The 16,456-nt window shown below is 44.2% G+C and overlaps 1 protein-coding gene across 1 annotated transcript in view; it reads left to right on the plus strand.

Annotated features, from left to right (window-relative positions):
* Positions 1 to 16,456, plus strand: part of LOC136322516 (zinc finger protein 850-like) — a 69,795-nt gene that overhangs the window by 21,783 nt on the left and 31,556 nt on the right. The window contains exons 7-8 of the mRNA XM_066254480.1: positions 8,389 to 8,452; positions 14,561 to 14,710. Coding sequence (XP_066110577.1) covers positions 8,389 to 8,452; positions 14,561 to 14,710 — 214 coding nt within the window. The remainder of the gene's footprint in view (positions 1 to 8,388; positions 8,453 to 14,560; positions 14,711 to 16,456) is intronic.

Genomic DNA, 16,456 nt, shown 5'->3' on the forward strand with positions numbered 1-16,456 from the left:
TTCTGTATGCCAGGAGGACACTTTATCCACTGAGCAACCCAGCTAAGCCCAGCATGCACTTTTCAAAAGTTGAGATCATGAAGCAAAGTCTGAAAGACTGCTCCAGTGTAATAGTAACTATATGACATCGGATACTGAACCCAAATTTTGTTTCTGGGACATTACCAGGACAATTGATGGAATTTGATTAAGTTCTGTGTGTTAGGTAAATAGAACTGGATATATGTTAATTTCCTCAGTTTGATCATTTTCCTGTGATTATATTATAAAATGACCTTGTCAGAGATATGCACTGAAGTGTCTATGAATATAGAGGAATTATATCTGCAATTCATGCTCCTACCTTACCAGAAAAGTGTTCTTTTATAAAGAAAGCAGAGATGGTAAAATGTTAACATTTGGGGGTTAAAGGTAAAAGGTATTTAGGAATTCTGTAGTATTCTGTAATTTCTGTTATTCTGTACTATTGTTTCTTCTTTTCTGTACTATGAAATCATTTCTAAAAATAGATAAAAAGAAAAATTAATTTAGTAAGGCCATTGAATGTCAGGTCAATATATTCCAATCAATTCTATTTCTACATACCAGAAAAATTTTATAAAATTGGATTTAATGAATTGAATCAATTTTCAAAAGTACCAAAATAAAAAAAATACTAAAAATATATCTATGTTTCAAATTAAAATAATGTCGTGTGGTACTGAACCTATTCAGTATCTTGACTGTGTTTGTTGATGCATGAACCAACAGGGTGATAAAATTGAATAGAATTCAATATACACACATATACACAAATAAGTGTAAGTAAAACTGAGAAAATCTTTTAAAAATTTTAAAGGATAAATTACTCCCAAATTTATTTTATAGTCGCACTCTAACCTTTTAAACTTTAGACCAGGGGTCCCCAAACTTTTTACACAGGGGGCCAGTTCACTGTCCCTCAGATTGTTGAAGGGCTGGACTATAAAAAAAAAAAAAACTATGACCAAATCCCTATAAACACTGCACATACCTTATTTTAAAGTAAAAAAACAAAACAGGAACAAATACAATATTTAAAATAAAGAACAAGTAAATTTAAATCAACAAACTGACCAGTATTTCAATGGGAACTATGCTCCTCTCACTGACCACCACCAATCAAAGAGGTGCCCCTTCCGGAAGTGCGGCAGGGGCCGGATAAATGGCCTCAGGGGGCCGCATGTGGCCCGCGGTCTGTAATTTGGAGACCCCTGCTTTAGACTTTTTTATTTATTTATTTATTTTTTTACAGAGACAGTGAGTCAGAGAGAGGGATAGACAGGGACAGACAGACAGGAACAGAAAGAGATGAGAAGCATCAATCATTAGTTTTTCGTTGCGCATTGCAACACCTTAGTTGCTGGAGCCAGCGACCTTGGGTTCAAGCTGGTGGGCTTTTGCTCAAACCAGATGAGCCCGTGCTCAAGCAACGACCTCAGGGTCTCGAACCTTGATCCTCTGCATCCCAGTCCGACGCTTTATCCACTGTGCCACCGCCTGGTCAGGCCCACTCTAACCTTTATTATCAAATCTGGAGACAGTAGAAAATAATAATATAGTCAATGTAATAGATGAAAATTTTCTAAATAAAACAACCCATTCTTTTACCCCACACATTTATGTATTTCTGTATTAGGTTAAACTGTATAAAATTACCAATAATCAACCATTTTTGACACATGTGACAGATTTGATTTTCCAAAGATAGTTTCAGCAAAATGCCCCATCTCACATCCTTTATATAATGTAACTACCACTCCTCCCTCTGGGAGTCTCCTTGGTGGGTGAGTTGCTTATAGTCAAAAGAGAATGTCATTCAGTTCTAAGAACCCAGTTGCTAATGTGTGGGAAAATAATTTTGAAGACAATTTCATTTCAGTCTCAATTCCCAAAAATATTTTCCATTACTTGAGATTGGATTGGAGATGTGCTAATTGGTGAACATGAGAGTCTAATAAGAAGAAATGTTGAAATTGGAAAGTGTCTGAGGAGAAAGAAAAATACAGGACAAAAATTATGGTAGAAGCATGGTAACTATAAAGTTCACAGCAAAAGGTGAAAAAAAATGCTAATTGCAAACTGAAAGATAGTATAAATATATACAGTATACACATGCCACAAAGTTTTAAAAATAACTGTATTGACTTGAACTGAAAAAGACAAATTCTGTTAAAAACAAAAAGATATTTGGACTCTTACACTTTATTTCAGCAGGAAGGAGGCTGAGAAAATTCAGTTGCAAACAGGAGTCACTTTTTAAGAATAAAGAAGGGTGACTCAGCACAACCAAAACCCACAGGGTGCAGTCACAATCTAGAGCAGTGGTTTTCAACTTTTTTACACTTAGAGACCAGTGAAAATAGAATTATTTTGGGGACCACTAAGGCAAAAATCACATTGAATATAAGCAAATTTGACTAAGATCATTGGGTCTATAATCTTCATACAACATCAGGTTTGTTAACTCTTGTGGACCAGCATCAGTGTGGTAGTTGAAAAATACTGGCCTGGAGTTATGGAAAACAATTCCAAGAGAGCAGACTAGAACCCTAATAAATGGGCTGATAACATGTATTCAGAGGGGTTTAGCAATTTCAATGGCCAAGTGATTGCTGTGTGGAGACTCCTGTTGTCCCCAGTTTTGAATAGGAAGGAGTATCTGTATATATATATATAAGGTGACCAGTCGTCCTCCTTTATGGAAGACAGTCCTTCTTTTGTAAGTTCCATCCTCCCTTGAAAAGTGTCCTTCTACATGTCCTCCTTTTTAATATTGGAAGACTAATCTGTAAATGTCCGTATTCGATCAATGCAGAATCAATACATTATGTGTGATGTGACGTATTTGTATCTAAATGAGTACTTTTTCCTTACAATTATTTTTAAAAATTAATAGGCATGTAAGCATAATTACAATATAAAATATTACAAGTGTTTTATTATGTATTTATCATATTATAGTGTATTGTTGCAATGAATAAAATGTTTCTTTACAATATTGTTTTCTTCCATTTATTTTTGTCCTTTTCACGAAAAAGTTGGTCACCTTAGTATATAGCAGTCTTCCTATGTCTGCCCCACTATATTTTGGGTGTGTTAGATAAAAATAGCTTATCTTCTAGTTCACATGTAGCAAATTAAGAGAAACAACACTTACAGAGCTGTACCCAAGAGAGCAGCCTGAAGATACTGGTCTATAGCAGCACCTGATTAGATGAGGTCCTGAACTTCAAACTGATGCCACAACGGGATGAGGCATTAGGGATCCTGAAGGGAGGTCTAAGCTTCCAAAAGGAAGCTTAAGATTTGTCATAACATTTGTCAGTTTTGGTGTCCTATGCTGATTAATAAAAAAAGTTCCTTCTTCTAATTCTTCTGGAACTATTTAAGTATAAGAATTCTCTGATCACTGGATGTTTGAAAGAATTCACTGGAAACTCAAGTGACAGATGCTTTTTTGACAGAGAACCTCTGAAATTGTCTTTCTTTTTTATCCATGACATGGTTTTCTGGTTTCCTGGGTCAAATTTGCTGTAGCTATTTGTATGATAAAGAATTTCAAATTTGCATGACCTGTGGTGGCGCAGTGGATAAAGTATCAACCTAGAATGCTGAGGTCACCAGTTCGAAACCCTGGGCTTGCCTGGTCAAGGCACATATGGGACTTGATGCTTCCTGCTCCTCCCCACCTTTTCTCTCTCTCCCCCCTCCCCTCTCTTAAATGAATAAAGTCTTAAAAAAATTTTTTTTAAAAGAGGCCCTGACTGGTTGGCTCAGTGGTAGAGCGTCGGCCTGGTGTGCAGGAGTCCTGGGTTTGATTCCCAGCCAGGGCACACAGGAGAAGCGCCCATCTGCTTCTCCACCCCTCCCCCTCTCCTTCCTCTCTGTCTCTCTCTTCCCCTCCAGCAGCTAAGGCTCCATTGGAGCAAAGTTGACCCAGGCGCTGAGGATGGCTCCATGGCCTCTGCCTCAGGTGCTAGAATGGCTCTGGTCGCAACAGAGCAACGTCCTAGATGGGCAGAACATCACCCACTGGTGGGCATGCCGGGTGGATCCCAGTCGGGTGCATGCGGGAGTCTGTCTGACTGCCTCCCCGTTTCCAACCTCAGAAAAATACAAAAAATAAAATTTTTTTAAAAAAAATTAAAAAAAGAATTTCAAATTTATTGCCACTGAGAAGATTCTCATTAGATTCCCTGTGTGTCTGAGGTTATTTCGCCCACTTCATCCTATCCTTCTTTTAAACTTTTTTTTTTTTATTACAGAGACAGAGAGAGGGATAGACAGGGACAGAGAGAGATGAGAAGCATCAATCATCAGTTTTTCGTTGCGACACCTTAGTTGTTCATTGATTGCTTTCTCATATGTGCCTTGACTGTGGGCCTTCAGCAGACCGAGTAACCCCTTGCTCAGGACAGCGACCTTGGGTCCAAGCTGGTGAGCTTTGCTCAAACCAGATGAGCCCGCACTCAAGCTGGTGACCTCGGGGTCTCGAACCTGGGTCTTCCGCATCCCAGTCTGATGCTCTACCTACTGCGCCACTGCCTAGTCAGGCCTACCCTTCTCTTTTTTTTTTTTTTTTCTTTTTCTGAAGCTGGAAACGGGGAGAGACAGTCAGACAGACTCCCGCATGCGCCCGACCGGGATCCACCCAGCACACCCACCAGGGGCGACGCTCTGCCCACCAGGGGGCGATGCTCTGCCCCTCCGGGGCGTCGCTCTGCCGCGACCAGAGCCACTCCAGCGCCTGGGGCAGAGGCCAAGGAGCCATCCCCAGTGCCCAGGCCATCTTTGCTCCAATGGAGCCTTGGCTGCAGGAGGGGAAGAGAGAGACAGAGAGGAAGGAGGGGGGGGTAGAGAAGCAAATGGGCACTTCTCCTGTGTGCCCTGGCCGGGAATCGAACCCGGGTCCCCCTCACGCCAGGCCGACGCTCTATACCCTTCTCTTTTGCAGGAGGAAAATTACTTATTTGTAACTTTCCCCTACAGTACTTGAATTACGGATTAGCTTTGCTTTTTTTTTCCTTTTCCTTTTCCAAGTGAAAGGAGGGGAGATAGAGTCAGACTCCGACATGGTCCCTGACTGGATCCACCCAGCAACCTCCATGGGGCCGATGCTCTGTCCATCTGGGGCCATGCTGCCACCAAGCTATTTTTAGTGCCTGAGGAGGAGGTTTCAGGGAGCCATCATCAGTGCTCAGGGTGATGCACTTGAACCAATCAAGCCATGGCTGCAGAAAAGTGGCCGGGGTGGTGGTGGTGGAGAAGCAGATGATTGCTTCTCCTGTGTGCCCTGACCAGAAATCGAACCCAGGACATCCACACACTAGGCGGGTTGAGCCGACTCAAGGCGGATTGTCCAGGGCCTTAGCTTTGTTTCCTATAAATGTATTAATTTCTTTTCTTTTTGTTTTCCTCAATTGAATTCTTTTTCGTTTTTTGAGAGGCAGGGGGAGAGAGAGAGACAGGAACATTGAGATGCTCCTATATGTGTTCTGATCAGGAAATCGAACCACCAACCTCTGGGCTCCTGGACAGTTCTCCAACCAATCCAGCTATCTAGCTATGGCCTAATTCTTATTGGTTTTTAGAGACACAGAGACAGGAGGGGAAAAGGAGGGGAAGTGGAAGGGAAGTAGTCATTAGTTGCTTCCCGAGTGTGTTGTGACCGGGATCAAACCCTCAACCTACTCATTTCTGGAGGACGGCTCTTAACAGACTGAGCTAACCGACCAGGGCCTCAGTTGAACTCTTAGGCCAATCGTCTTTTCTATTTTTAAGCTACTGTTGGGTTTGCTTGCTGTAAGGCCAGTAGCCATGGCCACCATCACAGCCGCCTGGACCATGCAGGTTCTATTTGGACAGACGGTAATGAAACAATGGAGCCAAGAACTGGTGGGCCATTAGCTTTAATCCTAGCTTGCACCCAGTGGGCAAGGAATACACACAGTGGGAAAACACTTCCCTTTCCATTCAGGGCTCCAAAAGCCACTGTCTTATCTGAGTTTCCCAGAATCAAAGGTTTGTACCTTACCAGCCTTATTCACCCCTGTTCTCCTCTCCTTCTCTCTGCTCAAACTCTGCACAAACTGTCTTCTCCTTCAGCACTCTGCCATCTTGGCTGCTTCTCCTCTCCTGCACGTGGCCTTTCTCTGCTCTCCTCCTGCAGGGGCCCCTCTGCCCCATTTTATAGTGTAGAAATCAAAACCTTTAATCCAATATACAAACAAGAAAGTCTCTGATACAAAGTCACTTATCTGAGGCATAACAGGATTCCTCATGAGAGTGCACCACCCCACATCATGTAACAGTCAAGGGTGTGGGGAAAAGCTTAGTCTTTAAACTCGTAGACCTGGGTTTTAAAGAGCATTTTATGAATTTGACTCCAAAGGCAAGAGAAGTGAAGGCAAAAATTAATGAATGGGACTACATCAGACTAAGAAGTTTTTGCTAAGCAAGAGAAACTGATAACAAAATAAACTGACAGCCAACTAAATGGGAAGTGATATTTTCAAACAACTGCTCAGATAAGGGCCTAATATCCAAAATATACAAAGAACTCATAAAACTCAACAACAAACAAACAGACAATCCAATAAAAAAGGGAAGAGGACATGAACAGACACTTCTCCCAGGAAGAAATACAAATGGCCAACAGATATATGAAAAGATGCTCATCTTCTTTAGTTATTAGAGAAATGCAAATCAAAACTGCAATGAGATACCACCTCACACCTGTTAGATTAGCTATTATTAACAAGACAGGTAATAGCAAATGTTGGAGAGGCTGTGGAGAAAAAGGAACCCTCTTTCACTGTTGGTGGGAATGTAAAGTAGTACAACCATTATGGAAGAAAGTATGGTGGTTCCTCAAAAAACTGAAAATAGAACTAACTACCTTATGACCCAGTAATCCCTCTACTGGGTCTATACCCCCAAAACTCAGAAATATTGATATGTAAAGACACATGCAGCCCCATGTTCATTGCAGCATTGTTCACAGTGGCCAGGACATGGAAACAACCAAAAAGCCCGTCAATAGATGACTGGATATAGAAGATGTGGCACATATACACTATGGCAGGGGTCCCCAAACTACGGCCTGCGGGCCACATGCGGCCCCCTGAGGTAATTTATCCGGCCCCCGCCACACTTCTGGAAGGGGCACCTCTTTCATTGGTGGTCAGCATCCATATCCTGTGCTCCTGGAGTACTGTATGTAGCAGCGTCGCTCCAGTACAGTACTACTTCCGGTGACGCGGGATGCACGCGTCCGGCTCCGGAAGTGCGTCATATCACTTGTTACGGTTAGCAGTGACAAATATGGAACCGGACATTGACCATCTCATTAGCCAAAAGCAGGCCCATAGTTTCCATTAAAATACTGGTCAGTTTGTTCATTTAAATTTACTTGTTCTTTATTTTAAATATTGTATTTGTCCCGTTTTGTTTTTTTTACTTCAAAATAAGATATATGCAGTGTGCATAGGGATTTGTTCATAGTTATTTTTTTTTATAGTCTGGCTCTCCAACAGTCTTGAGGGACAGTGAACTGGCCCCCTGTGTAAAAAGTTTGGGGACCCCTGCACCATGGAATACTACTCAGCCATATGAAATGATGACATCGGATCATTTACAGCAAAATGGTGGGATCTTGATAACATTATACGAAGTGAAATAAGTAAATCAGAAAAAACCAGGAACTGCATTATTCCATACATAGGTGGGATATAAAAGCGAGACTAAAAGACATTGATAAGAGTGTGGTGGTTATGGGGGGGAGGTGGGGGGGGTGGGGGGGAGAGGGAGAGGGGAAGGGAAAGGTGGAGGGGCACAAAGAAAACTAGATAGAAGGTGACAGAGGACAATGTGACTTTGGGTGATGGGTATGCAACATAATTGAATGACAAGATAACCTGGACATGTTTTCTTTGAACATATGTACCCTGATTTATTGGTGTCACCCCATTAAAAAAATAAAATTATTAAAAAAAAAAGCTTAGTCTTTAAAACTAAGCCTTAAGCTATAAAGACCCTGCCTGCTTACAGCCTGTCCCCCACACCCAATGAAAACTATAAGCAAGCAAACATATATATCATATTTACAAACTTATTTGACCAACACTTGCCTATTCTTTTAAAATTCTAACTCTTTACTCCTCTCCCAAAGGAGTGCTAACCCAACATGCTCCAGGGTTGGCCCCCCCCCAACCCAGGGTTGGCCCCCCCCCCCACCCGCTCCTAGACGGAGATACTGGAGCGGTGTAGTCTTGTGGGAAATGTAGTCCACAGGCAACTTAGTCTCGCGCAGGCGCAGTCGCAGGGCCACCGAAGCTTGCGGGTTGCGCCCCTTCTCTTTGTCCGTAGCCGCCACTCAGAGGAGAGTGCGCGAGGAGTCACCACGCAGCTGCAGCCCGTCTGGATCCTGCGGGTGCGCCCTGGTCAAACGGAGGGGCGGGGGCGGGGGCGTTGTGCTACCCCGGGCTGGGCGGTGGTGAGTTTGGGGGCGGTGGTCGGGTCACGTGGTTCCGGCTCCTGCGCGTCTTTGGTCGGAATCTTAGTAGGTTAGTGCTGGCTTTGTTGCAGCTTCAGGCCTGGGGTTTGTGTAGGTGGGGCGTCTGTGGCGTGTGGGGTCCCGGGGTGGGGAGCGGCGGGCGCCGGTAGGGCTGGTCGTAGCGCGGGGGAAGTGGGTTTGCGGCCCGGGCCTTTGCTCAGAGCTACGAGGCGGTCGGTGTTGGGGATCCTGTCGCGCCCTGACGGGGCTCCGAGCGTCGGAGCGAGACTGGAGCCCGCGCAGCGCATGCGGCGAGTGGGGCGGGAGGTGCCCGCGCGCCGCCTCCAGGAAGCCCGCAAGCCCTTTCTTCCGAGGCTTCATTCCACTGGGCCCCTGGGTTCTTACCTCTTTTGGACGTTATCTTTCAGGTCGATTTTTTAAAGCAGTGCTTCCTACCCGTGATATACCTGGATGTGTTCAGCTGCGAGCCCAGGTCAGGTCCTGTTGATGGGCTGGGACCCTATGGCAGAACAAAAAGAGTTTATTGTGTGAGTGTCTGAGAGACCCAGGTGTACTCCACTGGTGAGGGTGATTTGATTGCTGGGCCCATTGTACCCCCTCCTACCTGACTTCACCCAGCTCAGCTCTGCGTTTATTAGAGGGTTTTTTTTTTAAAGGTTTCTCCCCCCACCCCTTAACACTCTGTCTTCAGTGACAGCAACTGGTGTGACAGGGACATCATTGGCCTGAAGTCTTTAAATGCCATCTCACAACATCTGGGTCTAAGGTTTTCATATGAAAATGAGGAAGTGAAAATAAATTATCTTTTTATCTTAACTTTGATGCTTTTTTCTTTTCTCTCTTTTTTTTTTTTTTTGCCAGAGACAGAGTCAGAGAGAGGGATAGACAGGAACGGAGAGAAATGAGAAGCATCAATCATCCGGTTTTTGTTGCTACACCTTAGTTGCTACACATTGTTGCTACACATTGATTGCTGTCTCATATGTGCCTTGACTGTGGGCTTTTAGCAGATGGAGTAACCCCTTGCTCAAGCCAGCGACTTTGGGTCCAAGCTGGTGAGCTTTGCTCAAACCAGATGAGCCTGCACTCAAGCTGGCGACCTCGAGGTCTTGAACCTATGTCCTTCCGCATCCCTGTTTTACGCTCTATCCACTGTGCCACCGCCTGATGAGGCAAGCATTAATTTTTCTTTGTGGCACTTTAGTTGTTCATTGATTGCTTTCTCATATGTGCTTTGACTGTGGAGCTACAGCAGAGCGAGTGACCCCTTGCTCAAACTAGCAACCTTGGGTCCAAGCCAGTGAGCTTTGCTCAAACCAGATGATGAATCCACGCTTGAGCAGACGACCTCGGGTCTCATACCTGGGTCCTTTCTGTCCCAGGCTGACGCTCTATCCACCGCGCCACCACCTGGTCAGGCTGATGTTTTTTTCTGTTATTAAACTATACTTTTATTTATTTTTTTTCTTTTTCCAAGTGAGAATAGGAGAGAGAGACAGACTTCTGCATGCACCCCCACCTGGGGCCAATGCACTATCCATCTGAAGCCATGCTTGCAAGAGGGCTATTTTTAGCACCTGAGTGGGAAGCTCCAAGAGCCATCCTCAGCTGGTGGAGTGAGGGTGGAAGGTGAAGAAGCAGATGGTCGTGTCTCCTGTGTGCCCTGACCAGGAATCCAACTTGGGACATACATATGCCTGGACCATGTTCCACAACTGAGCCAACAAGCCAGGGCCCTTTTTATCTTAATTATTATTTGTTGTTTATTTTGTTTCAAGCATGTAGTGTTAGACTGAAACTGCTCTGCTTGCCGTTTTCTTGGTTTAAGGACCAATATATTTTTTAAATTTATACTTGTTTCTATTATATATAGTATGTTCACTGTAGTCACTTTGGAGCATCTTGATAAACTGATTCAAATGAAAATCATTATCCCATGCACAGGAGTTTAGTCACTGCTAACATTTTGGTCCATTGCTTGTAGCCAGTAAGTGTATATGTTTTTAGTACATGTTATTTATATTTCCTTTAAAAAAACAAAACTGGGACACGTTCATCCTTCTGGAGTTGTGCCATGCCTTTCCGTCCCCCCTCTGCTTCCCCCACAAGTGTGCATCTTCTAAACTGTAAGGGTCTCCACGAGACTTGCAACCAGGGGAGCAGTGGGCAGGGGCAGCTTCTCCTTGGCTAACCTGTCTCCCAGGCCCGCATTTCTTTTTCTTTCTTTTTTTTTTTTTTTTTTTTTTGTATGTTTCTGAAGCTAGAAACGGGAAGAGACAGTAAGACAGACTCCCGCATGCGCCCGACCCGGATCCACCCGGCACGCCCACCAGGGGGCCACGCTCTGCCCACCAGGGGGCGATGCTCTGCCCCTCTGGGGCCTCCCTCTGTTGTGACCAGAGCCACTCTAGCGCCTGGGGCAGAGGCCAAGGAGCCATCCCCAGCGCCTGGGCCAGGCCCCAATTTCTTGACTTTTCTCATGAGCCAGAGCAGCCCTACCTAGGCTCGCCTGTAGCTTCTATCCTAGACCATTCCTTGTTTTGCTGTTCTCAGCTTTAGTAAATGTACTGTCTTTTTTTTAACATTTTACAATTTATTTTTTATTTACTTATTTTTTTTGAGAGAGGGAGGCAGGGAGAGAGAGATATGAATGTTGAGCTGCTCCTATGTGTTCCCTGACCAAAGCATCGAATCGGCAACCTCTGTGCTCTGGGACGACACTCCAACCAACCAAGCTATCTGGTGGGGGCTTAATTTATTTTTATTTATCATTTTAGAGAGACAGAAAGGAAGAGGGGGAGGGAGAAGAGAAGCATTCTTTTGTTGTTCCACTCAGTCAGGCATTCATTGTTTGCATCCTGTTTGTGCCCTGCCCAGGATTGAACCTGCAACCCTGTCTTTTCAGGACAATGCTCATAACTGACTGAGACAATTAGCCAGGGCTTAAATGTATTCTCTTTTAAAAACCATTAGGAATATGTGGTTTAAAACCATTACAATATATTATGAATGTAGGCCCTGGCCGGTTGGCTCAGCGGTAGAGCGTCGGCCTGGCGTGCGGGGGACCCGGGTTCGATACCCTGCCAGGGCACACAGGAGAAGCGCCCATTTGCTTCTCCACCCCCACCCCCCTCCTTCCTCTCTGTCTCTCTCTTCCCCTCCCGCAGCCAAGGCTCCATTGGAGCAAAGATGGCCCGGGCGCTGGGGATGGCTCCTTGGCCTCTGCCCCAGGCGCTAGAGTGGCTCTGGTCGCGGCAGAGCGACGCCCCGGAGGGGCAGAGCATCGCTCCCTGGTGGGCAGAGCGTCGCCCCTGGTGGGCGTGCCGGGTGGATCCCGGTCGGGCGCATGCGGGAGTCTGTCTGACTGTCTCTCCCCGTTTCCAGCTTCAGAAAAATACAAAAAAAAAAGAAAAAGAAAAAGAAAACAATATATTATGAATGTCTTTTCATAACTTGGAGTATTTTGTCCCAAGTGGGGACTTTAGATATATGTGGGCAGTTTTTCAAATGGCCCGTGAGACCCTTTCTTTCTCCTATTTTTATGCTTGGTCTGCCTTGTGCCATCTTTTCTGGATGAAGACTGTTGTATCCCACCTGTACTGGGAATATTTAAATGGACTCAAGGCCTTTTTCTTCTCCTCCTTCCACTGTTGCTTAGTGGCTGCAGTCACAGGCTCTGGGATGTGCTCAGATATGCCATATCCTGGGTGTGTTATTGATGGGCAAGTTGCTGAACCTGTGTGCTGAATGCTTTAAGAGAAGACAATATGGTGTATAAGACATTGACATGGCCCTGGTAGGTGGCTCAGTAGATGGAGCATTTGCCTGGTATATGGATGTTCTGGGTTTGATTCTCGGTCAGGGTACACAGGAGGAGCGACCGTCTGCTTCTCTCCTTCTTCCTCTCCCCCTTCTCTCCCTCTTTCCCTCCTGTAGCCAGCTCGATTGGTTTGAGTATGGCCGTGGGCGTTGATAGGTTGGTTGGTCCCAGCGGCAGCCTTAGGCACTAAAAATAGCTTGGTGCTCAAGCATTGGGCCCAGATGGGGTTGCTGGGTGGATTCAGGTCGGGGTGCGTGCGGGAGTTGGCCTCATTATCTGCCCTCCTCTCTCCTTAAAAAAAAAGAAAAGACATTGATTGACACATCCTAAGTGTAAATGTTGTGTTTATTATTCTGTGCCTTACCCCTGAAATTTCCTTAGGACTTGATGCTGAGTTGGTCTACAGGATGATGATGAAGACTGCTGCTTCCTTCTGAAGATAAATATGAGAGCTGTCACAGAGATCTGCAGTGTTATGCAGGAAACTGTCAAGGTAAAAAGAATACCAATGAAGGGCTTAGGCTTTCACTTGATGGGACATGTGAGAACCAAATATAAGAGTTCATGGGGGTCCTGGCTTGGTGATTCAGCTGGTTGGAGCATTGTCTCAGTATGTCAGGGTTGTGGGTTCAATTCCCAGTCATAGCATGTACAAGAAGCAGCCAATGAATGAAGAACTAAGTTTGGCAATAAATTGATACTTTTCTATCTGTCTCCCGTTCCCCTATCCTCTCCTTATAATCAATACATAAACTTAAAAAATAGTTTGAGGGGGAACTTTTCCCAGAAGGGCCAATATAAAAAACATTTTCTTAAATGTTTCTTTTATTGATTTTAGAGGAAGGGGGACAGAGGGAGGTCGGGAACATCAATCTGTTTAACTTAAAGTAAAATAGGGCAGGTTTTCATTGTTCGGAGTAACAAACTTAAATATCATCAGAATTTATTTATTTGTTGTTTTTTGAGAGAGGCAGAAGGAGAGAGAGACAAGAATATTGAGCTGCTCCTATATGTGCTCTGACTGGAGCATTAAACCTGGCAACCTCTGCACTCTGGGATGCTCCAACCAACTAAGCTTTCCAGCCAGGACCTAATAATTTTTTTTGTGTGTGTGTGACAGAGACAAAGAGAGGGACAGATAGGGACAGACAGACAGGAAGGGAGAGAGATGAGAAGCATCAATTCTTCATTGTGGCTCCTTAGTTGTTCATTGACTACTTTCTCATATGTGCCTTGGCTGGGGGGGGCTACAGCAGAGTGAGTGACTCCTTGCTTAAGCCAGCGTCCTTGGGCTTCAAGCTAGCGACCTTTGGGCTCAAGCCGGCAATCATGGGGTCATGTCGATGGTCCTATCATCAAGCCAGAGACCCCGTGCTCAAGCTGGTGAGCCCACACTCAAGCTAGGTGAGCCCGTGCTTAAGCCGGCGACCTCGGCATTTCAAACCTGACTCCTCTATATCCCCGTTTGATGCTCTATCCACTGTACTACTTCCTGGTCAGGCAATTTTTTAATTGATTTTTAGAGAGACAGAGAGAGGGGCGGGGGAAGGGAAGCATTTATTGTTCTACTCAGTCGTGTATTTCCTGGTTGCTTCCCATGTGTGCCCTGATCTGGGAATGAACCCACAACCTTGTTTCCAGATGACACTCTTTAACCAACTGAGCTAACCAGCCAGGGCTCAGAAATATTTTTAAACTACAGTGCTGATTCCTTATTACACCCTGTTCACTTGAAATGCTTAATTCTGTATATTCTCTGCAATAAATCTACCTCCTTTTGACATACCTATTTGCTCTTCACTCTCTGGGTTTTTTTTTTTTTCACTTGCTCTGCACAGCTCACCAGCTTGAACCCAAGATTGCTGGCTTGAGCAAGGGGGTCACTCGGTCTGCTGTAGCCCCCCAGTCAAGGCACATATGAGAAAGCGATTGACGAACAACTAAGGTGCTGCAACGAAGAATTGATGCTTCTTATCTCTCCCTTCCTGTCTGTGTGTCCCTCTCTCTGACTCTGTCTCTGTCAAAAAAAAAAATACCAAAACAAAAAAAAAACATACTCTGGTGTTAGGTTGTCATTAATTCCTAGCTCTTAGCAAGAGGAAATGATGTTAGGTGCAGTGTAAACATACCAATTGAAGTGCATTTGTCCCTAAGTCCACAGATCCTGGTTCCCCACAAATGAGCCTGCTTTTGCAAAATAAAAGAGGAGTTCCTGGAGCCAGGAATTCGTGCCCACTGTAAAAGACCTAGCAAGACCTCACCAGAGCTCTCAGAACAAGCAGAGGAAACAGGATAGAAAGATCTCAGACTTGCTAACCATCTCACATAGGGAACAGAAAATAACCATGTTACAGGTGAGTGATTGTTGTTCCTTATTACTTTTCCAGGAGATTAAAAGTGTGTAAGTCTTCCAGTGAAAAGGAGAAATAGAAATAGTTAAGAAATCAGCGGAAGTTAGCTTCTGAAGTGAAGATTTGGATTGGGACAAAATTCGAGCAGTAATACATTAACTATATGTAGGTCCTTGAGACATTCTTACGGTTTTAATTTATATAAGCCTTAATTTGGAATATAATTCATAATTACTGAATATGAGGTCCAATCTTGGTTCTCAGATTTTTGGCAGTTGCAGTAAATCTGAACATTTATATGACTTACATTATTGCAAGGAAAAAGCAAATTGATTCTTCACATAAAATACATATAGCTTGGTCATTGATGAAGTGTTTGAATAAATGATATAGTTGGTAATTTCCTCAGAAACACTAATAAATACACAGGTCTTATGGACATTTTTCATAGTATTCATAGAGTGTAATCCAAGCCCAAACTGACAAAGCAGAACTCAGTAACCATAATTATTTATTTACTTCTTTAATTGTGAAGTAGTATAAAAATAGAGCGTAATGAATTGTCAACTGAATATGCGTGGAACTACCATTCAGGTCATAACTTCTCTCTCCTGATGGAGGGAACCAGGACCCTAACTTTTATAACCATTTTTTTGCTTTTCTTTATAGCTTTATTTCTAAGTATTCTTTTTTTTTTTTTTTTTTCAGAGAGAGAGAGAGGGATAGACAGGGACAGACAGACAGGAACGGAGAGAGATGAGAAGCATCAATCATTAGTTTTTCATTGCACATTGCAACACCTTGGTTGTTCGTTGATTGCTTTCTCATGTGCCTTGACCACAGGCCTTCAGCAGACCGAGTAACCCCTTGCTTGAGCCAGCGACCTTGGGTCGAAGCTGGTGAGCTTTGCTCAAACCAGATGAGCCTGCGCTCAATCTGGCGACCTTGGGGTCTCAAACCTGGGTCCTCTGCATCCCAGTCCAGTGTGCTATCCACTGTGCCACCGCCTGGTCAGACCATTTTTTTTTTTTAACAGAGAGAGAGAGAGAGAGTCAGAGATGGATAGACAGGGACAGACAGGAATGGAGAGATGAGAAGCATCATCAGTTTTTCATTACAACACCTTAGTTGTTCATTGATTGCTTTCTCATATGTGCCTTGACCACGGGCCTTCAGCATACCGAGTAACTCCTTGCTCGAGCCAGCGACGTTGGGTCCAAGCTGGTTATCTTTTTGCTCAAACCAAATGAACCCGCACTCAAGCTGGCGACCTCGGAGTCTCAAACCTGGGTCCTCTGCATCCCAGTTCCACGCTTTATCCACTGCGCCACCACCTGGTCAGGCTAAGTATTTATTCATTAAATACTGCAGGTTTTTTTTTTTTTAATTTTTATTTATTGACTTTAGAGAGAGGAAGGGAGAAAGTGCGAAACATTGATTTGTCGTTCTACTTATTTATGCATTTATTGGTTGATACTTGTATGTGCTGTATTTTCTGGTGTGTCCCAGAATTTTAGTAATTAGTTTATGTGTGGCATGAGAAGAAAAAGGTTGAAAATTGTTGGCAGAGACTCATTTGTGTTCTTATACTTTGTTTGCTTCCTTCTTTTTTTTGTGTGACAGAGACAGAGAGAACAGATAGGGACAAACAGACAGGAAGGGAGAGAGATGAGAAGCATCAGTTCTTAGTAGTGGCACCTTAGTTGTTCATTGATGGCTTTCTCATATGTTCCTTGATCAAGGGGCTAC

Source organism: Saccopteryx bilineata, chromosome 2 (genome assembly GCF_036850765.1).
Source record: "Saccopteryx bilineata isolate mSacBil1 chromosome 2, mSacBil1_pri_phased_curated, whole genome shotgun sequence".
NCBI classification, from domain to species: Eukaryota; Metazoa; Chordata; class Mammalia; order Chiroptera; family Emballonuridae; genus Saccopteryx; species Saccopteryx bilineata.